General features: G+C 40.8%; 1 protein-coding gene across 3 annotated transcripts in view; it reads right to left on the bottom strand.

Moving 5' to 3' along the window:
* LOC103480722 (serine/threonine-protein phosphatase 2B catalytic subunit alpha isoform) overlaps positions 1-22,033 on the bottom strand; it is a 37,062-nt gene extending 15,029 nt beyond the window's left edge. For all 3 annotated transcript variants that reach the window (XR_536156.2, XM_008435880.2, XM_008435879.2), the window contains exons 1-6: positions 21,884-22,033; positions 21,197-21,308; positions 19,446-19,591; positions 18,746-18,885; positions 11,784-11,861; positions 10,784-10,878 (exon numbers count right to left, since the gene is read on the bottom strand). Coding sequence is in view for 2 of the 3 variants with exons in the window: in XM_008435880.2 (XP_008434102.1) it covers positions 10,784-10,878; positions 11,784-11,861; positions 18,746-18,885; positions 19,446-19,591; positions 21,197-21,308; positions 21,884-21,973 (661 nt within the window). In the remaining variant the exon portion in view is untranslated. The remainder of the gene's footprint in view (positions 1-10,783; positions 10,879-11,783; positions 11,862-18,745; positions 18,886-19,445; positions 19,592-21,196; positions 21,309-21,883) is intronic.
* Between the last annotated feature and the right edge of the window lie 347 nt (positions 22,034-22,380).

Here is a 22,380-nt window from a genome sequence, read left to right as displayed (position 1 = left end):
ACATGAAACAAGACAAGAAATTAAAACGGCGCATTTTTCAGCTCATTAGTTCCTTTAAAATTTTCCCAAGAGGCTCAATTAATTATTCTCAAGTTGTGAAGGATATTCAGCAGCTACAAGTCTTTATGTTCAATTAGAAAACAGTCAAGGCACCACAGACATTTATTTGGCAGACTAAGCGTCCAACTGCGAAGCATCCAAGTCCATCATTCAAAGGCGAGTCTGGGTGCAGCTCAAGATTTCTGTCAGTCAACCTCTAATAATGATATTAGAGTTACATGATAGACTACCGCACAAAAATAGGAATAAATAAGTAAAAAGAATTAATAAAAACGCCAATCGTTTCACACCATCTTTGTCAATCTCTCACTTGACAGCAGAAATAATTTAGGTGCAAAAATCACACTCTGGGGTGTGAAAAAAAAGAGGTTAGAAAACAGTCCAAGAATCAGGATTACAGCAGTCCGCTGCTTATTGTTTATTGTTTAACCTGCCTGACCCAGTAGGAGGGACTGCTGTCATCTTTAAAAAAAAAAACAAAAAACCCCTTGCTGTTAAAAAACTGAATAACAAGCCGAGTCTCAGTGGGTTTCGCCAGATATTACTGTGCAGAACTGAGTGAGACGGCAGCTTTTCTGTCATTAATATGTGAGCATTAGGAGCCAGAGCAAACATACTGACCTTTTTACAGATTTTAAGTTATAACCATAATTTTAAAGCAAGATTAGGGTATAAAACTGCATCGAAAGCTTGAATCTATCTAGTCAGAAAGTGGACAAACAATTGTTTGTACTGGATTTTCTTTATTTCAGGATATTACAGTGAAGGCAGCTGTGCTTTGTGCTGGTTTATCACATAAAATCACAATACAATACATTATTTATGGTGGCAATCTGACAAAAAGGCTAATTTTGTCGCAATATTTTGTGGTACTATTGTGATAATGATAAATATATCAATACAAAAACGTATGTATTACTATTACTTGTCCGTTAGGTAATAGCTTTGCAGGGTGATAACTGGGTGGCACAGGACTCATAGCGTCAAATACAAACACTGTTCTTGAAAAATATTCATCTCAAAAAGTCTTCTCACTTACAAAATTGTGCTTTATATCACTGAAATGCAAACAGTAAGTGCATTTAATCATATTTTGAAATTATTGATATTTATTGATGCTTTTCTTGAAAAAGCTGTGGAGAAAATAGCAAAAATAACATTTCCGATCATGCCGTCATCTTTTTTTTTTTTTTTTCATTTTTTATTTAACATCAATAACTGAAATGTATCATGACAACGATAAATAAAAACTCTTATCGCGATACAATGGAGAGGAATAAGTATTTTTTCCCCATAAATAAAACACTAAAAATCCAAGTTTTTAACAGTTTAAACCTTTTCTACAAGTTAAAGTTTTCTTAAATGCTCGTGAAATCTCAGTGTGTTGTGTTATCTATTATTTAAAACATCGAATGGGAGGGTCCTCACTTTGCTGTCATCATATTTTCCCCTCTAAACTATAACAAGGCCACTACCTCCACATTTAACACTGAGAAGCATTAAAAACAACTGCTTCTCCTGTCAACACGATTAAGAATAATCCACACCGCGACTTTAAATTATTCAAGATGTTGCATTAATCATGCAACAGGATGGACTCGGGTGGGTGTGGTGCAGCTTGAAGGTCACAACAAGGGTGTGTCACGCAAAGCATCAGAACATTTCTCACTAGCTAGTTGTTTTCCCTTCACAAGCCAGAATTTTATTTGTTTCAGATGATAAGCGCTTGGCGTATGCGAGGCGCAGACACGAGAGCTGCCAAACATAAATATATCTGATCTGTATATAGAAGCTCCGGCTTCTCCAACGCACAAGGCCAGACTGGGGAAAGCCGACACCGTGTGGCCAGGTCACCGTGAGGGGACTTTCTTGCTTCGGCTCGGTTTTAGAAGCAAACAACAAGATGAAACGCAGAGCTACAAAGCCGTGCAAAACTCCTGAGTCATCCCTCCTGTCTTGAAGCTTCCAACCAGACGGACTGCGTTGTAGCTTTTAGCCCTTCGTCAATCCAGCCTTCTTTCGGTTCCAGGAATATGTTTGCTGTGGAAATGACTCAATTCTGAGCTAAGATTTGATCAGACGTACACAAAAAGGTCGTAAACTTAGCTACCCGGAACAAGAATCAAACATGGAGAGCAGACGTTTCGCTTCATACAAATCTAGAACTCAACCCAGAACAACTGGAGCCAACATTTTTAGTTTTATGCCTCACTAATCCAGAACAAACTGGAGATCCAGAGAAAACCCAATTCGTTCATAAATTATTGACTACTTAATCTTATTCCTACGAAACATGGAACCAATATTTAGTTTTGTGCTTTACCTGTTTGTCTTTCTTTTAGTTTCGTTTGTTTTTCCTTCTAATTCATGTAAAGCACTTTGAACCGTCTTGCCGCTGAAAATGTGCTATATAAATAAAATTATCTTACCTAAACTCCAATGATGAATACAGAGTGTTGTGTTGACATAGTAGACTTGGCACAAAAAACTAATCTTAGACGTTACACAGATGTACTTAGTTCCTATTTTTTACCTGGATCTTTAAATTAAACCAAAGACAGCACAGTTTGATTGATAGAAATATCATTTTGGTTCCATCAAAGTTATCTTGAGATGCAGTTTTCGTAGTTTTACAGGTTCAATGCGTCTGTCATCAATCTGTTGTCTTCTGCTTGTGGAAGTAACAGGTCCAGGTGGAAAAACCCACATACCCCGATCTCCAACTAAACTCTCTCGCTCGTTCTGCAGACATCTCAAAGGAGAGACCCGTCCAGAAAGGATGGACGGACTCTTCGTAACTTGGGTTCAATCCAGCAATCCTACGAAGGAAACTGATTTCACATAAGGACATGACGATCCTTAGTGCCTAAACAAAAAGGTCGAAGGACTTCTTCTTCTCTTGTTCTGCCCTGTGATGAACCAACGACTTTTGTCCAATGACTACTAAAAATAAGCACCAACCACCACTGCGTCCCTGCATGGATAAGCAGGTACAGACTGTCTTAAGTTTAAAGCAAACATAGAAAACCTTCTGAAGCTTGGAAAAATATCACAAAGTCAACCTCTAAAAAAATAAGAACAATGTCTGATTCCTGAGAAACAGAAAGAGAAATTAAGATTGGTTCAAAACTATTTTATTATCTCAGGTGCAACACAAATCAGGACAGACCACTATGGGGTTTGTGTGATTGTGTTTAGACGCCACAATCAGAGCATTACAGCGGTGACTTCTCTCTCTTCAACAACAAACCTAAAGGTCTATCAGAAACACCAACAGAATCCGTCGAAAAGTTGACATGCGTCCCTCAGCCGGAGCTTTGGGTAGGCGGTGAAGGCAGCTGCACACGTGGGCAGACATTGCATAAACATCCCTTGCCGCACAAACATCGACTTGACTGAATGTTGCCGTCAAAGTCCAGATGGAGGAAAACAAGGAAGGTCAGCTCCCCCTGCTGTCGGCCATCCAAAGGAACAAAGGATACTGTTCAGGAGCTTCATTTTATTATCAGAAAACGACTTCATTCCTCTTTCCAGAACAGCTTTGTTGATCTCTGCAACTCCACATTTCAGCCACTAGAGGTCTCTCCTGCTCCGGCAGCACATTCAGGCTCAGACTGAGGCTCAGACCCGCTACAAGCTACAAGCTCAGAGAGACGGGAGATCGTAAGGCGACACCCGCTCATCAATTATTCAACAGGGAGTGCCTCCAGCCGGTTTCCCTGGTAACGAGGACTGTTAAATCTGTTTGGGTACCATAGGGAGATTCCCACCGTCTTTCCCCAGCACTAAATGCTGCCTGCATATCTGTCTGCATTGCCTGCAGTGTAAAGTTTCACTTGGTTAGTATTCAAAGGCGGCCATCCAGGCCTTCTGGGTTGGTTACGTTTAGATCTCGGCTCACAGAAGCGGAGAAATACGTGGATGGGAGGGACTTACTGCACCTCTCATCGCTCGTTTGCACTGGATTTGAACAGAGTCGAGCCTTTGGATGGTTTCTTTTTCAAATCGCGCTGTGTAAGCAGTGCCTCTCGAATGTTTTCACACCCCTCACATGTTATCCCATTAAATCCACAAAACTGGAATGCAATTCATTGGGATTTCACATTATAACCAACAGAGTATGTATGATTTGGCTGAAAATGTTGAAATAATTTATCATCTGTCTTATTTGGGTGAATAGTATTAGCACCTGCTGCTACAATTGTAGCTCCAGGCTTTTCAGCGCAGTGGTCCTCAGGGATCGCTGTTCAAATGACTGCATGACCTCCTCTGCATGCCATTGAGGGATGCAGCAACCTGTTAATCAGCAAGGAAACACCTGAAACATGCAGGACTTGGTTCCTGAGGACCAGGGTTGGAATTGAAACCAATGTTTCAGAGGTTTTGTCTCTACCTGACACCAATTTGATAGTCTTATCTCCTAAAACAGCTCTAAAGATGATCTAAGGAGATGTTCCTGCAGTGTGTCGTGTGCTATGAAAGATCCAGTCTGCTTGGAAGAACATCAGGACCGCTCTGATCTCAAATTACAGCCCGTTCAATGTTTGTGCAGTCAATCAGAAAGCGAGATGGCGTGGCGCATCAAAAAATCCGGCGAATTTTGGAGACTTCTGTTTTTTTTGTTTTTTTTTTTAAATAGTCCACAAACTATAGCAATTGGTTCTTCCTGTTTAATCTCAAGACGTTTCACGAGATTTCCCATCTGACATCTGGATGTTGGTGAGTGAAATCAGTTTGTGTAAGAGCGACTATGAACCCATGAATTTTCAAGTCTTGCTGCAGATATTACATCACTAGCAAGACTCTAGAGAACTCGACTCCAAACTAAAGAGGTAATTCAGCCATTTGATCCAGGTGTGTTTACCCAGAAACACAACTGAAAGTTTCATGTTACCGGCCCCTGGGGATTGGCGATCATAACCCTTGACCTAAACCACTCAACTGAAGCTCTGGCTGTATGTTGGAGGTTCTTGTCCTGTTGGAAGGTAACCCTCCATTCCAGCATTGAGTCGAGTTATGACCTTTAACTCTGTTTTTTTCCATCTTTGGCATGTATTTAGCTCCATGGATCTTCATACTAGTGTCATTTCTCTGCCACAACCTTTGCATGAAGGTCACAGTTTCTTTTTACCCTACTCTTTGTCTAAATAATAGCAGATATCCAGGAAAAATACTTTTAAGTTTGTGCTTGTAGTGTAACAAAAATCAGTAAAAACTGAATGGATGTCAATGTTTTTGTAAACCACTGCATGTTTCTTTTAATGTTTTAGTTAATTTCAAAGGATGTATGAATTAAAATTAGCAACCAGGACACAGAATCACCGCAGCAACTAAGTGTTGATGCGGAAGATTGCGACAATATAAAAGCAACTCCCAACTCAAGTGTTGATCCCACTAATGAATGCATCCAACGAGATAGAAACCAGAATTTAAATGGATTTATTTAATACTTGTCTAACTGGTGATGTATTGGTGCAAATCCAGCATCTTTTGCTCATTAGTCTTGGTGGACTGAACGTGAAAAGTTTTGTTTACAGCAAACCGAAAGAGACGCCCAGATCGGGATGGAGCATTAACAGATGGACGGGCATCTGCAGGCAGGGGATATTCTTCTTCTCTTCCTGGCACTTCGATGTGAGAGGGGAGGGATGAATTCCCCGCAGCCTCGTCGCCTCGAGCTTCCGGCCTGCTCTGTATTCCAGCGGCAGGAGCCGGAGGCCGATCATCCCGTTCCGTTTCGCCGCACGCAGCGAGGAAATGGAAGCATAAACCGATACCTGTCGTCTCAGCGCTGGCATCCTTTCATTTTTTTCCCCCTTCATGTAAATTTCCACTCCATCAATCCCGCTGCCATCTCTTTACCAAACATGAAAAGAGTCCGAAAGGCATTGTTGATTTCCTTCAACCTGTCGACCTTTCTCCTCCTACACTGCACAGCCTTCAGGACTCAAACTGAGAAGGAAGAAACTCGGAAAACTGTCACATCTCCGAATCCATTTTTCCCATTTAAAACAGAATCTTACAAGGCTCTGCCTGACCGAGCGGGCCGCTGACGGACAGCCGGTCAACACCTAAACACTCCACAGATTCATTTAAAAGCTCCATGTTTCAGGGAGAAGAAGCAACAGGTGGCTTCTTCAGAGAGTCACATCCTTCTGATCATTCACTCGTCTGATTATTCTGCCTCAGCTACAACTTCCATTTACTCCTGCTTCCCCCACTTTGAGCGGAGGCGGATTTTTTTCGCTACATTATTTTCCTCCCACGTGGAGACGTCTCATTGGTCGATTCCTCATCCCCCCCCCCGCCGGCGCAGGATTGATGGGAGCTGCTGATGCCTCCCTCCTTCGCCGTTAAGATTTATGCGCCCACTCGGCTGGCCATCAATCACAGGGGCGTAGCTGGGTGGACGAAGCGGAGAGCGGTGCGATTCATGATGCCGGTTTGGGTTCTACCGATGAAGACCACCTACATGACTGACTGGAGGAGCATCAGCAGGACTGGTAACTGTGTATTTGTTAGCTGAGCGGGAATACGTGAGAACTTAGGTGGTTAATGCTTGGAAATCTATTTTCAGATCTCCCGCATAAACTGTATCTTACACATATTGAATAATCTACCTATTTCATTGAGATTAAATGAGCTAGACCAACACAAAGTTGTGCATAATTGCAAGAAAATGACAAAAGCTTTCAAATTAAATAAAAAAACAACTAAAAAACATGGTGTGCATTTGTATTTACCCTCTCTTCACCCCAATACGCTTAAATAAAATCAAGTGCAAGTAGTTTATCTATCCAGTTAGCATGTTCTTGTTAGCACGTTCTTGGCTCTACACGACTCAGGGTTTCTTCAGGTTTCGCCAACTAAGACTTTTTAAGACCTTTTTATAGAACCAATGTGAATGAAGTTTAAGATGTATGTCCCCACAGAAACATACAAACTTTTTCCAACCAACTGGCAATAAACTTACACTTACATGACAGACACAAGAAAGCTAGCTAGCTAGCGTAGCAGGGTACAGTAGTTACCAATAGCCTCAACCAGTGCGACTCAAACTTCTGCCAGACAAAAAGGTCCTCAAGAAAAATAACATCCATTATACAGAGATATTAGTAGATCTGTCAAGAAATGTAAGACCAACTTACATTTAAAATTGATTTAAGGCATTTTAAGGCCTTAATATTAGACACAAACTTAAGATTTGTAACCCTTCGATTTGTGATTTAAAAATCTGTTTCTTTGTTATTTTAAATGCATTAATGGTCTTGTTGCTCTGTATGTCTCTGACTTGCTTCAAAGTCAGAGACATACAGATATGCCCAAAGATTAGCCGACTGTTTTTTGTTGGTTGCACCTAAACCTAAACTGAAGCTCAGAGGAAATCAGACCTCTTCAGCTGTGGCTATAAAACAACAGAACAAGATGACATTAAATATTAGACAGGCTTCTTCTCTTGCTGTTTTTAAATGTCTCTTAAAAACACTCATTTTCAGTGGCTTTTGACACAGTGCGAGAGTGTTTCTCACACACTAATTGTCTTTGTAGTACGTTTTGTTCTGCTTTTATTGTTTTTCATTCCATTTAGTTATAATTCCTGTCTTGGTTTGACCCGTTTTAGTGCTGCTCTTTGGATGAACAGTTTTTTTAAAATATGCTTTATAAATAAAGTGCATCTGGATACACGATTTGTGCTGTTTCTCAATTAAGTGCCACCTCACTGTAGGTGGGGTCGTCATAGAAAGCCGACCTGAACGGCAACGTGAAGTGATTTAGAGGCATCAGGCTGCCATCTTAGTGTCAATAGGTAACGTTTTATCAGAGTGACAAAAAAAGAAAAAAATCACATGAGGCAGGGCCGGATTTAGAAGATTAAAGGGCCTGGGCTTGAGCCAGTTTAGTGCCTTGACTAAGAAAATAATAAATCAATTACTTATGCAAATTACAGAAAATTATTAGGTAGGCTTACACATTTGCAGGTTTGAATTGATGGAAAATAAATTTAAAATGCTCCATCTTGTTTAAAAAAATGAGGATTATGTTCAAATAGTTGAGTGTGGTGTACATGAATAAAGTTGCAACCCAAAAATCTATTTTTGAGCCCTACCCCCAAAAAGCCTCTGTAAGCTCTAAAGTCTGGGTCAACATGCGGGGTACCCAAAGGTTCAATCCTGGACTTTTTGTATTTAATATCTGCATGTTCCTGCTAGCTCAGATTATTACAAACAAGATTAGCCATCATAGCTACGCAGATGATGGACAGTTCTACATCATAATGTCGCCAAATGACACTGAACCCCTTAAAGCTCTGAGCATCTACTCAGAGCTTTAACAAATCAATAACTTTCTCCAGCTGAAGAGAACCTAAACTGAACTTATCAACTTTGAACCTAAAAAGGGAACGATCAAGAGCCTCAATTATTACAGTTATAAACTAATGATCGGTGCGGTGATGGATTCAGACCTGAACCTTCAGAAACACATCAAGACAATTACAAAGTTGGCCTTCTATCACTTTATGGACATTTCCAGGTGATAGATTTAAAAATCTCCAATAGCGAAGCATGTTTAAGCAATAAATGTTAGAAGAGACTGAAAACATGCACTTACTAACAGATTTAAACAACACATTAGATGCTGCAGCTCCTGCTTACTTGGTGAAAATAGGACAAACAATGAGCTAGCAGAGAGAGAAAAACATATCAAAATGATCAAGTCAAGCAAACAGACAGATGAAACAAATAATTACATTGGTAACAACAGGAAGCCAAAAACTAGTCATTATGAGACAGCCAAAAATAAAATTTTGACAGGTATCAAAAGATAAGAAAAATAGGTAACATTTGCTTTTCAAAAGTAAGCAGTGAGAACCAAACACAAACAGCAACCCCGTCTGATAATCACTGTAGTCCAGTTGGCAGCCAAAATGAGATATTTTAACTTCTCCAAACGGTGCTCAAAGGATGCAAAGGATTTTTCCAAGTGGTTAGCTGGCCAAAACTACAACCAATACAAGCCTGTCACAAGTGTGTTTGTTTGTATTGTGTTGACTGCGAGCCATAGGAAGATTAGGTGGGACGGAACAAAAATGTTTCCTAAGAATAAACAACGACCCTGACAGCTGCGCTATTTCTGTCTTTATGGCACTGCAAAGGAGGCAACATGTGGGGGAAAAATAAATAGAAAAACAAAATGGAGAGAAGGCTCACATTAAAGACTGCACACCTGCAAAACAGGGCAGGAGAAAAGAAAGGGGAAAACATAGGAAGGAAAACCCCTGGCGGCTCCTGTGTGTTGGGTCGTCGCAGCAGCCACACTGCAGCGTTATGGCATTTCATCACAAGATAGATTGCGAAACTGCATGCACCAGCCCCATCACTCTTTCCTTCCCATTTCTATTTCCTGTGCTTGGCCCAACGCCGCATCCATCCCATAGTCCACCCCACCCTCTATCCGCCCCCGTCCAGCAAGAGCAGATACTGTCTGTTCTGGAGGGCGCATGGGAGGGTGGGGGGCCGGTGCAGCACAAAGCCAACCCAGTTTGATGCTGGAGGCAGAAGCACAGCTTATAAGGCACCAGAATGTGCAACGGGAACAAAGCTAATTTATAACACTATGATAATGTGGGCGATGGATATGATTAAGCCTCTTCACAATAAGCAATAAATCAATTAATCTCATGACAAATTAAAATGAGAGCGATCATTTCCATTTGGATAACAATAAAATAAAGAGATGATTCCCTTTAACGTCGTTGGAAAACCGACATTTTAGAAAGTAATTAGCTGTAACTACCTTCTTCTTTAGCCTGTTTTCCCGGTCTAAGCCAAATAATTAATATTTTTTTAAAGGCAATTTTGGTTATAGACACTTCCTAATCTGTTTTAATTATCTTTGTTTTTGTGTTTTGTTTATTTATTTTTGATATTTAAAATGTTTTTCAATGTTAAATGTTCTTTAGAAATGAGATTTTTTTATCTTTAAGAGGATATACTTGCAGTAATATGCCAAAATCATTGTGATGTTAGTTCAAAATAGTCTCAAAATGACAATAGTATAATATCGTTTATCGCTATAATTTCTGGGACAATTTATCGTCCAGAGAAATTTGTTATCATACCATGATGCGATTTATTTTCAGTAAGATCACAAAGAGTCTGAATATGATGCTCGAAATGTTAAAAAGCATTACATATAAACAAAAATCAAATATTTAACTCATTACTTTGGATTGTTTAAAACTGAAAAAACAACAATTAATAAAAAAAATTAAGTGAATCAATTCCACAAACTCCTTAAAGGAAGCAAATGTTTCATTAGGGAATATGGAACAAGCAGTTACAGCTGAAAGGCTGTCAAATTACATCAAATACTGAAGATTAGCTTAATCTTAAACTTGTAGCAACTAACTAAAAACATAAATAGCTATTTTCAACAAATTAAATCTATTAACACAAACGTTTCGATGATATTTCACAAAAATATCCCCCTGTTCAGATTGTGGTTTCTTTATGAAGCTTTTAAAACGTTAGTAATGAGACAACATGAGAAGCAATTCTAGGCAGATGATAATGTGATATATTCTGATGTATAATTTTAGTCCAAAACAAGAGAAATCATCCATTACGCAAAACTATTTTCAAGGGACATTCTTAAACAAGCAAGTCCTATTTTGGTCCTGAAGTTTCAAAGCCTTCAGAAGTGACAGCGTCGCTCAACCTACCTTTGTTGTTGTAGACGTCTAGATAGTTTGGAGCTGAGAAAATGGTGATAAGGGACGGGAAGCCAGTGGTCTGACTCTTTCTGTACATGCGGTATCTGGGGAAACATCCAAAAGAGAGGCATTTAGTTTATCTCAGAACAACCGGGCCGCCGTGATGTGATCGGCGGTGACATTTTTATGGCCCTTTTGTTTGTACACGTTGGGTGTGTGTTTGTCTAGAGCTGATGTCTGTGGACACCTCGGTACCTCCCCCCTTCCCCAGAGGAGGGCAAATCCCAGCGTTACGACTGAAGCGAGGTGGCAGTAACTGAATCTAGCTTTAAAGCTCAGACTTTCTCGATAAAGCCGCAAATGTCTGAGTGCGACTACGGCTTACGACGTCTCGCGTGCTGCACCTGAGGGTAAACGGCCCCGTGTGAGTTTCTTGTTGGACATAAGTGATGCGGAGTGGTGCAATTAGACGTGCGGTCGGATTCGTATCCGAGATGTGGCGAGGAGTCCCATGTGGCCGCACAGTGGGAGTGCAACGGTAAACAACTTTGTGCCGAGTCTTCCCACCATCCTCAGAGGGAAAAAAAAATAAAATAAAAATCAGCTAAACACATCCAGTAACCTGTTTCTTTTCTTTTTTTATCTTTTCAAAGAGCGTGGCGTCTGGTTGATGTATAAAAGCGGGGTAAACTCTCCCTCCGCGTCCTGCTGCGCCTCCTTTTCACCGTGCAGCAGCTGTAACTGCGAGTTCCCGTCAACCTTCACTTTTTGAATCAGAGCTCAGCAATGTCTGCATGACTCATTCGTGTTGCATCACATGTGGCCGGCTCGCTCTCCCAAGCTGGATTCATTTTCATTTCTTGGATTAACGCAAAGTTCACACTGCGCCCATCCTGCTCCCAGACAGGCTTTAAAGAAACCTCCGGAGATTTCTCATTTCACTCGCCGCCCTGAGCCGCTCGGCTGTGTGACAGTGTGATGTGGAGAAGACAAAGAAGGCAACACTCACCCGGCGTCCTGTGCTTCATGGGCCCGGATGATAGATAATAAGTTATTGTGTTGTAGAAAGTCGCAGACTGCAGGGTAGCTGTTGAAGAAAGGAGACTTTTAGCTCACTCAAACGTCAAGAAAAGTCCCAGAAAGCCCCAAGATAAACGATCAATAGCAAAAACTAAATAAGGCCAAAGGTATTATTGATTGAGCTCAAACAGACGTCGGACAAACAGGCTAAATTTATTCCAGCGCCAACTGCAGCTCCTGCAGAGACATTTAGCCCAGGATTTTCTGAAAAACACACACAGCATCCTGCACAAATACATACATTTATCTTTTACTGCTTCTTGACAATATAACATTCATTCATTTTTGCCAATACATCACTTTATTTCATCGATTTAGAGCAAACAGAAGAAGAGATATCAAACCATTCCTCTTTAGCTGCTTTCTCTCTGATATATGAAGAAAAATAACTTAAATCGCTTTTTTCTACTGCTTTGTGAAGTTATTTGCTTTGAACTTTGTTATCCTTAAATCCCGCATTGCTGAGAGAGAGAGAGAAAGAGAGAGAGAGAGAGAGAGAGAATTGAGCTTCTGCACCACTGCCTCATAAAATGAAAGAGATGAAATTTAAAATATGCTACATTTAACCCACAAGTGAAAGCGACTGGGAAAATGTGTTTGATGTGGGAAGGAAAGTCAATCAATAACAATATATAGACACGTGATCAATATCAATAGATAAAATGTTCAATATTCGATGTGTAGAATATTCACTTTACTCCAAACCAGAACCGCACAGCATTCTGGGAGATGCAGGCAGAGGAAAGGCTTCGAGCGTTCGCGGCTTGTTGGTATCGACCAACTGACTCGCTCCTTGGTTACCTAGCAACAAGCAGTTTCAAGTTCCCCCACAGCTATGGTTGCCTAGCAACGATCAGTTGAGTAACTTGCACAGTCACAAGTGCTTCAAAATGAAATAAAAATACAAGAATGTGGAGAGAAAACTGTTGACAAAACAGGAAAGTTTGGTAGGATTTAAAAACAAATAATTGCTGTTGGTTATTATCGATATCGACTGATATGAAATGCTTGTGGTTTTTGAACCGATTGGCTTATTTTCATTATTCACAGCATTTTAGTCTTAATCTTTTCTGTTTGTCTTGTCGCTACATAATTGTAATTAGCTAGATCAATTAGTTACTGAGAAAAACAAACATTTTTATGACGTTTTAGTAAAATCTACTAACATGTTTTCTATACGAAAATAATCTAAATCAATTTAATGTATTCTAGGCTACAAGAACACAATACGTGTTCCTCCACTAAATAAGATCAGTATTTTAGACCAATAAGACATTTAAAAAAATTGTGGCCATTTTCTGACCTTTTAAAATCAACACACAAATGACTTGAATATTTTCCTGTCTTTCCTACTGTGCAGACTTTCTTCCTTTCTAACAGAAAAATATCTGTTTGTTACATATTACCAACAAAAAGATCCTAAAAAATGTTTTGTTAGCTGGAAAAGTCTAGAAATATATTTTTTTCTCATTTTCCTTATTTAAAAAAAAAATCTTCCTTTTTTGTAGTTACAGAACTAAATATTGTTTGATTTTTATCTCTTTTGAGTGTGAAATTATGCTGCAGCAATAAAACACTAATTTGCTTTAGTGTTTTTATAAACTGTGGCCTCCAACATTTCTTTCACCGATAAAATGTTAGCCGTTTTCAACAAGGCTGTATAGGAGCAGCAGGTCTGACTCCTCTTAAATGCTAAATCGTTTATTTTTCAATAAAATTATAATAAAAAAAGGGAGATGATTCATTTTAGGCTGCTTCTTCAAGAAAAAAAAAAGAAAAAAAAGCAATCTCTGGAAACTATTAGATGCCGATTTATGCTCGTTTAATCTGTGAGCAGTAAAACCAAAAGCCTCACTGCCAACAATCAAACTGGAGAAGTTGAGGCAGAATTCATCTTGTCGCGGCTGCAGCAACTGCAGCAGTGGCTGCAGCAGCGACTGCAGCCTCCTCTGCTCAGAGTGAAAACCTCACAAGAAAAAATGTCACCGGCAAACAGCATGACTTGATTTCGCCTCAATCTGACTTTAAAAAAACGGCGTTTCTGAGAAGAAAAACGATCGACACCCCCAGAGGATGTCGGGGGTTTGTGAATCATTTGTAATGAATAAAGTCATGAATGAGCGGCGGCGCAGCGTAACATTGGAAAAACATGAATGTGGAAGAACTTCTTCCATCAAAACGGGAGACTCTCTCTCACTTTTGGTTTGATAACATAAGAGCCACTCAGTGTTGATAGCCGATCGTCTTTACTGTGTTTAGTGTCAAAGACGTTTTATTTTGAATCAGCTGCTACTTGAAAACGTGTCTGTTTGTCAGTCTAAAGAGAAAACGCATCGCTTTGTGCTCGTTTCACCAGCTCGACTTCAGCGTCTGTTATAAACAGCCACTTGAATAAAATTTCAAGAATTCACAAACACCCTCGGATATCGAAACGTTTTGTGGTTCAATCAAGTAATTTGCTGCGCTTGCTCAAAAAACACAAAGTTCTGCAATCCGAGCTCAAACACCCCTGCAACATCGGCGCTCGGAGATGAACTCGACTCCCACACGCTGCAATCAGAACCGAGCCACACGATTCTCTTTTGCAGCGAATCCTGCTGATTTCAAAGAAGCTTTTTAAAATGTAATCCCTGCTCTGCAATCAAGAAAACACAGTGGTTTCATAATGACATGCATCGCCTCTTAAAACTATTCATGGTTGCTGAACTTTTACACGTTTCGTCACGTGTGGGTTATTCTGGGATTTTATGCAACAGGCCAATCAAGTTGGTGCACAAGTTTGAAGAGGAAAGAAACCATACATGGTTTAACTTTAAATTTTACAAATAAAACATGTGTAAGCATCCAGCGTTCATGGATCCCTCTTCATACGTCTACATGTCATTTCTGTCTATTCGTCTTTGCAAAGTAGCTCAATTAGATCAAACAGAAGAAATGTAATCTGTTTTTGCTGAAATTACTTTGTAGTTATCTCCCTCCATCTTCCTATCAAATCTGACCTGCTTCTCTAATCCTACTGGTGAAAAAATAGAAAAAAAGCATTCCCACACCATGATGCTGCCACTGCCATGTTTCACAATGGGAATGGTGAGTTCAGGGTGAAATTAAGTGTTAGTTTTCTGACCCACGTTGCATTTTTTTCTTCTGGTTTTGGTCTTACTTGACCAGATCATCATAAAAAAACACATTATTCTTTATTTCTGAACATCCATCCATCCATTTTCTTTACACCCTTGTCCCTCAGTGGGGTCAGGAGGGTTGCTGGTGTCTATCTCCAGCTCACGTTCCGGGCGAGAGGCGGGTCACCCTGGACAGGTCGCCAGTCTGTCGCAGGGCAACACAGAGACACACAACCATGCACACACACATTCACACCTAGGGGCAATTTGGAGAGGCCAATTAACCTGACAGTCATGTTTTTGGACTGTGGGAGGAAACCGGAGTACCCGGAGAAAACCCACGCATGCACAGGGAGAACATGCAAACTCCATGCAGAAAGACCCGGGCCGGGAATCGAACCCAGAACCTTCTTGCTGCAAGGCAACAGCTCCACCAACTGCTCCACTGTGCAGCCATTTCTCAACATAAATGGTGGTAAAGTGGCTTGTTAGCAGCAGGTTTCTTCTTTGTACTCCTCCATCAGGGCCAGATTTGTGGAGAGCGCAGTGCTGCTGTTAAATCCTGTTAAAGCTGCGGCGCTTTATGACCTAACCTTGGTTTAAACTTTGTTTCTTCCTGAACTGCTCGTCGTCTTCCTTGACCTTCATGATGTTGTTTTGCTCACAAATGCTTTCTAACAAACTTCTGAGGCGTCACAGCAGATTCTGTTGTTTACAATAGAGAGGGCTACATGCAAACATGCTGAAACGATTCACTGTGATTAATTTATGAAAATAATAATAAACTGATTTAGTAATCGATTGTTAACTGGAGCACAGAGATTCAAAAAAAGATAATTTGCTGAAAGAGCAGCATATTTAGAGTAGTAATTAAGCTAAAACTATACAAAAATATAAACATTTTGCATTTAAGATAAAAAAAAACACCTTTTTGCCTGCTGATATTACAAAGGATCTCTGAAAAAGAACTTTTGAGATTTTTATAGCAACAACAAACATCTGGATAAAGAGCCACAAGCAGATTATTAGAAATTAATGTGTTATTTGTTCTCTAATCCCATGAAGCAGAAGAAGAAGAAGAAGACAAGAGCCAAATGTTGGTTTATTGGACTGTAATTCAGTTTTCTGATTTCACTTTAGATTCTTTTCTTTAATTAAATAGCATTAATAAAAGATTTTAAAAACAGAAAAAAAAGGTTCTTGTAGGTCAGGATGTCAAACTCATTTTCATTTTGGCCAATCAGGATCATGACTGCTCTTAAAGGGCCGGTTGAGCCAGACAGCATTGATAAACCTGTTCACAAACTGTTAAAATATCAATGAATTCTTAAAATTAAATATTATTGAACGTCGTTACAGTTCCTCCAGGACTTTGTGATTTTATTTTTTTTTGTGATTAAAAATAAAATAAAAATCAGAGTGCTTGCGGTACTAATTTGGAAATATTTGTGATAGAAAATGTGACATTTTATTACTCGCTGTATAGATTATGGACTATAATCTGACATTTATTAAGGCTCAGGCAGCTGTTTAATACAAGTAAAAAGTTTTTGACAATTTTTGTGAAAAATCTGTAACAAACTCAATTATTTGCGCAAAAAAGTGCGAGGATTTGTTGATTTTTGCATTTTTGAATCCATCCATCCATCCAATTTCTTTACACCCTTGTCCCTCAGTGGGGTCAGGAGGTGCTGGTGCTGATCTCCAGCAAACGTCTCAGGCGAGAGGCGGTTCACCCTATACAGGTCGCCAGTCTGTCGCAGGGCAACACAGAGACACACAACCATGCACACACACTCACAGCTAGGTGCAATTTGGAGAGGCCAATTAACCTGACAGTCATGTTTTTGGACTGTGGGAGGAAGCCGGAGTACCCGGAGAAAACCCACGCATGCACAGGGAGAACATGCAAACTCCATGAAGAAAGACCCGGGCCGGGAATCGAACCCAGAACCTTCTTGCTGCAAGGCCACAGCTCTACCAACTGCGCCACTGTGCATGAATTTCCACAATAATTCTCAAGGAACTGAAGAGACGGATTGATATATTTAGGCAGTGACCAGATAAAAACTACACTCATTCGATTGATAACATTCAGCCTTGAATCCAGAGGGCCACATAAAAATCTACGGCGGGCCGGACCTGGCCCACGGGCCTCGCGTTTGACACATGTTCTTCAGGTTGATCGATCCGTGCGCTTTGTGGAGCCTGAAACAAAAAGCCAGCCGTTCAGAAGCACGCGCAATTTCATGCCCGAGTTACATTTGTGGACGTGTTCGGAGCAAGCCGGCGTCGTCGGGGAAAATCCGAAAGACAGGCGCAACCAGACAGGCTGATGGTTTCTGACTGGGAGCGCTGTGAGGAGCGTCTCCGTGTCTCTCCCTCGGCGTCGAGCCGAAACTAGCTCAAAACTACCGAGAGCCAGCGTGACGCCAATTAGCGGCCGTCCCCCGGGCAGACGAGGCGTCGGACGCTGATGAAAACACGACGCGGGAGGAATTTTCCCCTAAAAATGTCAGAGGGGTTAACTGGGATGATTCCTGACATTAGCGTGGTGCGTCTGAGGTGAAAAGGGGGCTGCATACCCCGCATTTCTTTCTGGTTTCAGCTGCATAAAAACACACCAGTGACGGACATTCCCGAGATAACAGAACCACTTGCGGACCTGAAATGTAACAACTCATTTGGAGTAAGGAAAGACAACAATGTGCGGCCACAGCCGACGCACAGTGAGTCACTTTATGAGCAGGTACATTAAAACACAATTAGGGAGGCAGCCATAAAACACCTGCCATCAAATAAATAAAAAGAGTCTGTTCTCGTTTAAAGCCTTGAGACATTTCTCACCACTTCCCCTGCCTGTGGCTCACCGAGGGCAAATAAGAATCGCTCAGGCAATAATTGGAGTGGAGGGAGAAGCGAACGCATTCAGAGGAAGGACTGTGCCTCGTGGTAATGTGCCACTTCATTACATGTTGTGACAGTGCAAGCTGCTCGCTCCCAGCTTTTCCTCCGCCTGCTCAGCTACTGGCGGCGGCTGCAGAATCTACTGGTAAAACTAATAGAACTGTTCAAATATCAATAAATAGCTGTTCCTCCAGGGTTTTGGGATCATTTTAATGGTTTTTTTTGCAATCAAAATTACAGATGTTGTGGTGAATATTTTTTAACAATATTTGCGCTAATGCATGACGTTAAATGTGACTATCGCTCGCCGTATCATTTAAGGATTCAATGATTTTGACCAATTTTGAGAAAATGTGCAGTAAAATCAGGAAGAAATGTGGAAATTTGTTGATTTTGTGTGATTTTTGCAGATTTGCGGAAAAACTGGGACGACTTAATCTGGAGTCCAGAGGGCCACATAAAAAGCTGCGGCGGGCCGGATCTGGCCCACGGGTCTCCAGTTTGACACCTGTGGTACTGGATGTGTTAACAGGTCTTTTATGACATATTAAAATAAACCCGTGTCATTTGGTGTGACCCTGTATGATGCAGAGTCACAGATGTGCAAAGATTATTTGGATGAATCTTTAATCGAGTCACTCAACGCCTTTGAAACGACTGGCTGACTCACACCAGTGTGTAAGAGCACTGGAATAATTTAAACTTTATTCACCATACTGTAAAATATAGCTGTGGCTTGCATAAGCAGCATAATGAAGCTCCTAACTCACTGGCTGCCTCTCTAAATCCTGACGGCAACTTTCAGAGGCAGAAGAAGAACAACCACGACACAAATAATAAACGTCCTGGGAGACGCAGCGCCTACCTGTAGAAATAGGAGCAGCCTCTCACTGTGTTGTGTGTGAAGTGCTCCTGGCTCTTCTCGTTCCCAAAGTCCTCCAGCGGGTCCGACCACAGCAGATCGCACATCGGCCCGTAAGCTGGCGGCTCTTTGAATCTGTCTAGCTGTGGAGGAAAACACGAGGCTCCTGTGAACGTTTCCTTTTAGCTGCAGCTTGCCACGTAATTAAATCGCCGTTTGATCAATAAATATTAAACCATATGCAGAGAGGATGTCAAAGAAAGAACCAATCTTGCAGTTTAGAGATGGATGAAGTGGAAAAAAAAAAACTTTTTCTCTGAGCGTAAACAGCTTTACTTTCAGGAAATTTTGCTCTTTTTTAAACTGAAGCTTGTTTGTGACTATGCAGGCTGCATGATGGACACTTTGCGGAGCGAATGCTGTTATGCATGCCCTCCGATTGCAGCCACAAACTCCACTTAGATTTATTGAATTAGTCTGAGAGAAGGCACTTCTTCTTCCTCTTCTTTTCCCTCCACATGTCTTTCATTTGGAAGAAAGACAGCGACGCTACGCATCCAAGTTTGGACACTACTTTATGAGTTACAAGCAAGATGACCAACTCTTTGTCCCATTTGTGAAGCAATTAAGAAACACCTGCTGATTAAACAAACACAGAGAAACAGTAAAGCAGCTATAAATCCATGTCAGATCGTACACATACTTTCCTGATGTCGTCAAGATTTGTGATTTCTGGAGACAGTCCTCCGTGTACACACAGGAACTGCTGGTTCATAAGAGCAGCCAGGGGAAGGCAGTCGAAGGCGTCCATACATGCGTCATACACCCTCTCTGAATACTTAATTTTACCTGTCAGGGAGGAGGGAGGGGAGCACAGGGCAGGAACAAGAAAACGGCACGCCAAGTCAAACAAACCTGCTCTCCAACACTGGGGCAGTGTCCGGCATGGAAACGCTTTCTCAACACTGGCAAAAAGAAAACGTCCCGAAAACAGTTTCAGAAGAACACAATGTAAATGTCATTTATGCTGATTCTCTCTTCCTGCCCGCTCCGACTAAGTCCAATAAAAACAGCTCTGACACGGGTAAACACCAATAAAAGGTGAAATATGGCGTTTTTCTTAAGAGACTATTACTTCAACTGCGTAGGGACTTGAAAGTGATAGTTTAGGTTGTTTGAGGAGGGCTTTGCAGAGTCCTTATGAGTAGCCAGTATTTTACATGCAGGGAACAGGAGTCACAACTTTTTAATGTCAAAGACAGAAATGAGGAATTTGAGGAGCACATTTCCACCCCTAAAGCAGTTCAATCTAAAAACTTTTGCTTGCAACAAATGATCTTTACTCCAAATGTAACTTTTGCATTACAGTTTTTCACAGTTGTAATTGTTAGCCTCGTTCAAGGTAGTTAATATTTTCTAAATGTTTGCACAGCTAAGCTTCCACTGAATAACTTAATTTATTTTAGTCTCTGCCAAGAAAGACGTTGAACTGAATTCTTAGCCTGTTAGCCTGGTGTATGACTCGAGTAATTAATTACTGAATATATTCAGAAGCCTAATTAATTGCTAGCAACTACCTGCTAGAGCTGCTAGTGGCTAAGAGAAGCTGCTAGCGCATCTTCTGTTAGCGCTTAGTGCATCTTCAGGTAGCTGTCCGCCTGGCTCTGGAAACCCTGGCCCTAAGAAATTGTTTATCTGGCTCTAAATAACTTTAAAACTGGATTCGAGTAGCTTCCAATTTGGTTCTAGCTAGTTGTAATCCATGCTCAGACTAGCTTAGCCTAGTGTAGCGAAGATGCTAGCCTGGTTCCTTGTAACTATGCGACTCCTGAAAGTTGTTAGCATTAGCTCGACTCTGGATAAATGTAAAAACAGGTTAGAGAGAGCTGCTAACTTAGCTGTGAGTAGCCTAGTTTAGTGTAGTTGTTGTTCTAACAAACAATTGGGGGGCATAAAATGGCTCCATGTATCTTTTAGCCTGACTCCAGGTAGGCTGGTCAGTCACTAGCCTGATTCTGTAAAGCCTGGCTCCAAGTAATTGTTTATCTAGCTCCAAAATAACGAAATCTGGCTTAGAGGAGCGTTCAACTTGTCTGTAGCTAATTGTAAGCCAAGTTTTGACTAGCCATGCTCAGATTAGCTGCTAGTGTGATTTAGAGAAGCTGCTAGCTTGGCTCCGTGTGACTGTATGACTGTGGCTGTTAGCTCAACTCTGGATCAATGTAAGCCAGTTTCTGGACAGCTGCTAGCTTAGAGTAGCTGTTAGGGTAAAATGGCTCCAGGTGTCTTTTAGCCTGACTCCAGGTAGCTGTTAGCCGTTAGCCTGGTTCAGGCTAGTGGCTAGCCTTACTCCAAATAATTGTTAGCCTACTTCTAGATAACTGTATATCCAAAATGAGCTCAATCAAAAATTGTCAAAGAAGCATTAAGAACAATGAAAAATACTTTACTTACATTCCTGCTTAAATGTGAAATACTCTGTTAGATGTCGACATTCGTGATTCCCACGCAGCAAAAACAGTGTTTTGGGGTATAGGATCTTTAAGGCCCACAAGTAGAGCACACACTGCAACAAGAAAGAACAAAAATAAGAGCAGAACAGTTGGCTTTTCATCTCTCCTAATGCTAAAAGCAAAAGCTATCATGTCAAACATCGTCAGTTTCACGGAAACGTAAATTCTGCTCACGCTGAAATATTAATGACGCACATTTTGTGGCGCATTTCAGGCTTGCAAGACACAGAAAGATGGAACATCACATTCAAATGAAACACCTGACCAGACAAGAATAGCACACGCTATAAATATATCTCATATACATGTACTTTTTATTATTAAACAAAGCATTTCCAGAGATAAGGCTGCAATAAACATATATATTGGTTATAAAGTCCTACACTTCAAACGCGTATTTTGTGGAATATTAAAACTCTCCCAACATAATCCTCAGCCCCACTGTGACATTTGCGATCCAGGCTGCATTTGAAATGATAATAAAAGTGTTTTATCACTGCAATATCTGCAGCCTGATTTCATCTGTTCTCAGAGAAAGCTATTAATAAACCAAGCTTCTGTCACACACATGGCGAGCATCGCGCTCGATTAGGGCCGCACAAGAACAATAACAAGCACACGGACTCACTTCAATACTGAAATACCCTCTGTCTACGTAGTCCCCAAGGAAAAGGTAGCGTGTGGATGCTGGTGATCCTCCTACTTCAAACAGCTTCATTAGGTCAAAGAACTGCCCGTGGATGTCTCCGCAAACTGGAAATATGTCAGGAAGAAGACAACAGTGTGTCAGTACAAAGGCTGGAAACGGATAAGAGTAGCGTTAAGATTGTGAGAGAGTGTTTGCATGTTTCCATGGTTTTCATCATGTAGTTAGGAGCTGAGAATCAAATAAGAAACATCTCTGAAGTTGCACATTTGAGGAGAAAATAAACTCTAGTTTAAATGCTGCTGCTGCTCCTTTTTTTCCCCCATTCAGGCTAGATACAACATTTATTTTTCAAATCCACTCCCAATGCTTTACTACTTTTTATTCAAAAGGAGCAGCTATATTTTGAAATGACCCTGACTGACATTTCTTCAGGATTTCTGAAAATCTTAAGTTTTCTTCAGAAGTTTAAAACATTA

This window comes from Poecilia reticulata, linkage group LG18 (genome assembly GCF_000633615.1).
Source record: "Poecilia reticulata strain Guanapo linkage group LG18, Guppy_female_1.0+MT, whole genome shotgun sequence".
In the NCBI taxonomy this organism is placed as follows: Eukaryota; Metazoa; Chordata; class Actinopteri; order Cyprinodontiformes; family Poeciliidae; genus Poecilia; species Poecilia reticulata.
This window is presented reverse-complemented; position numbering and strand designations above follow the sequence as displayed.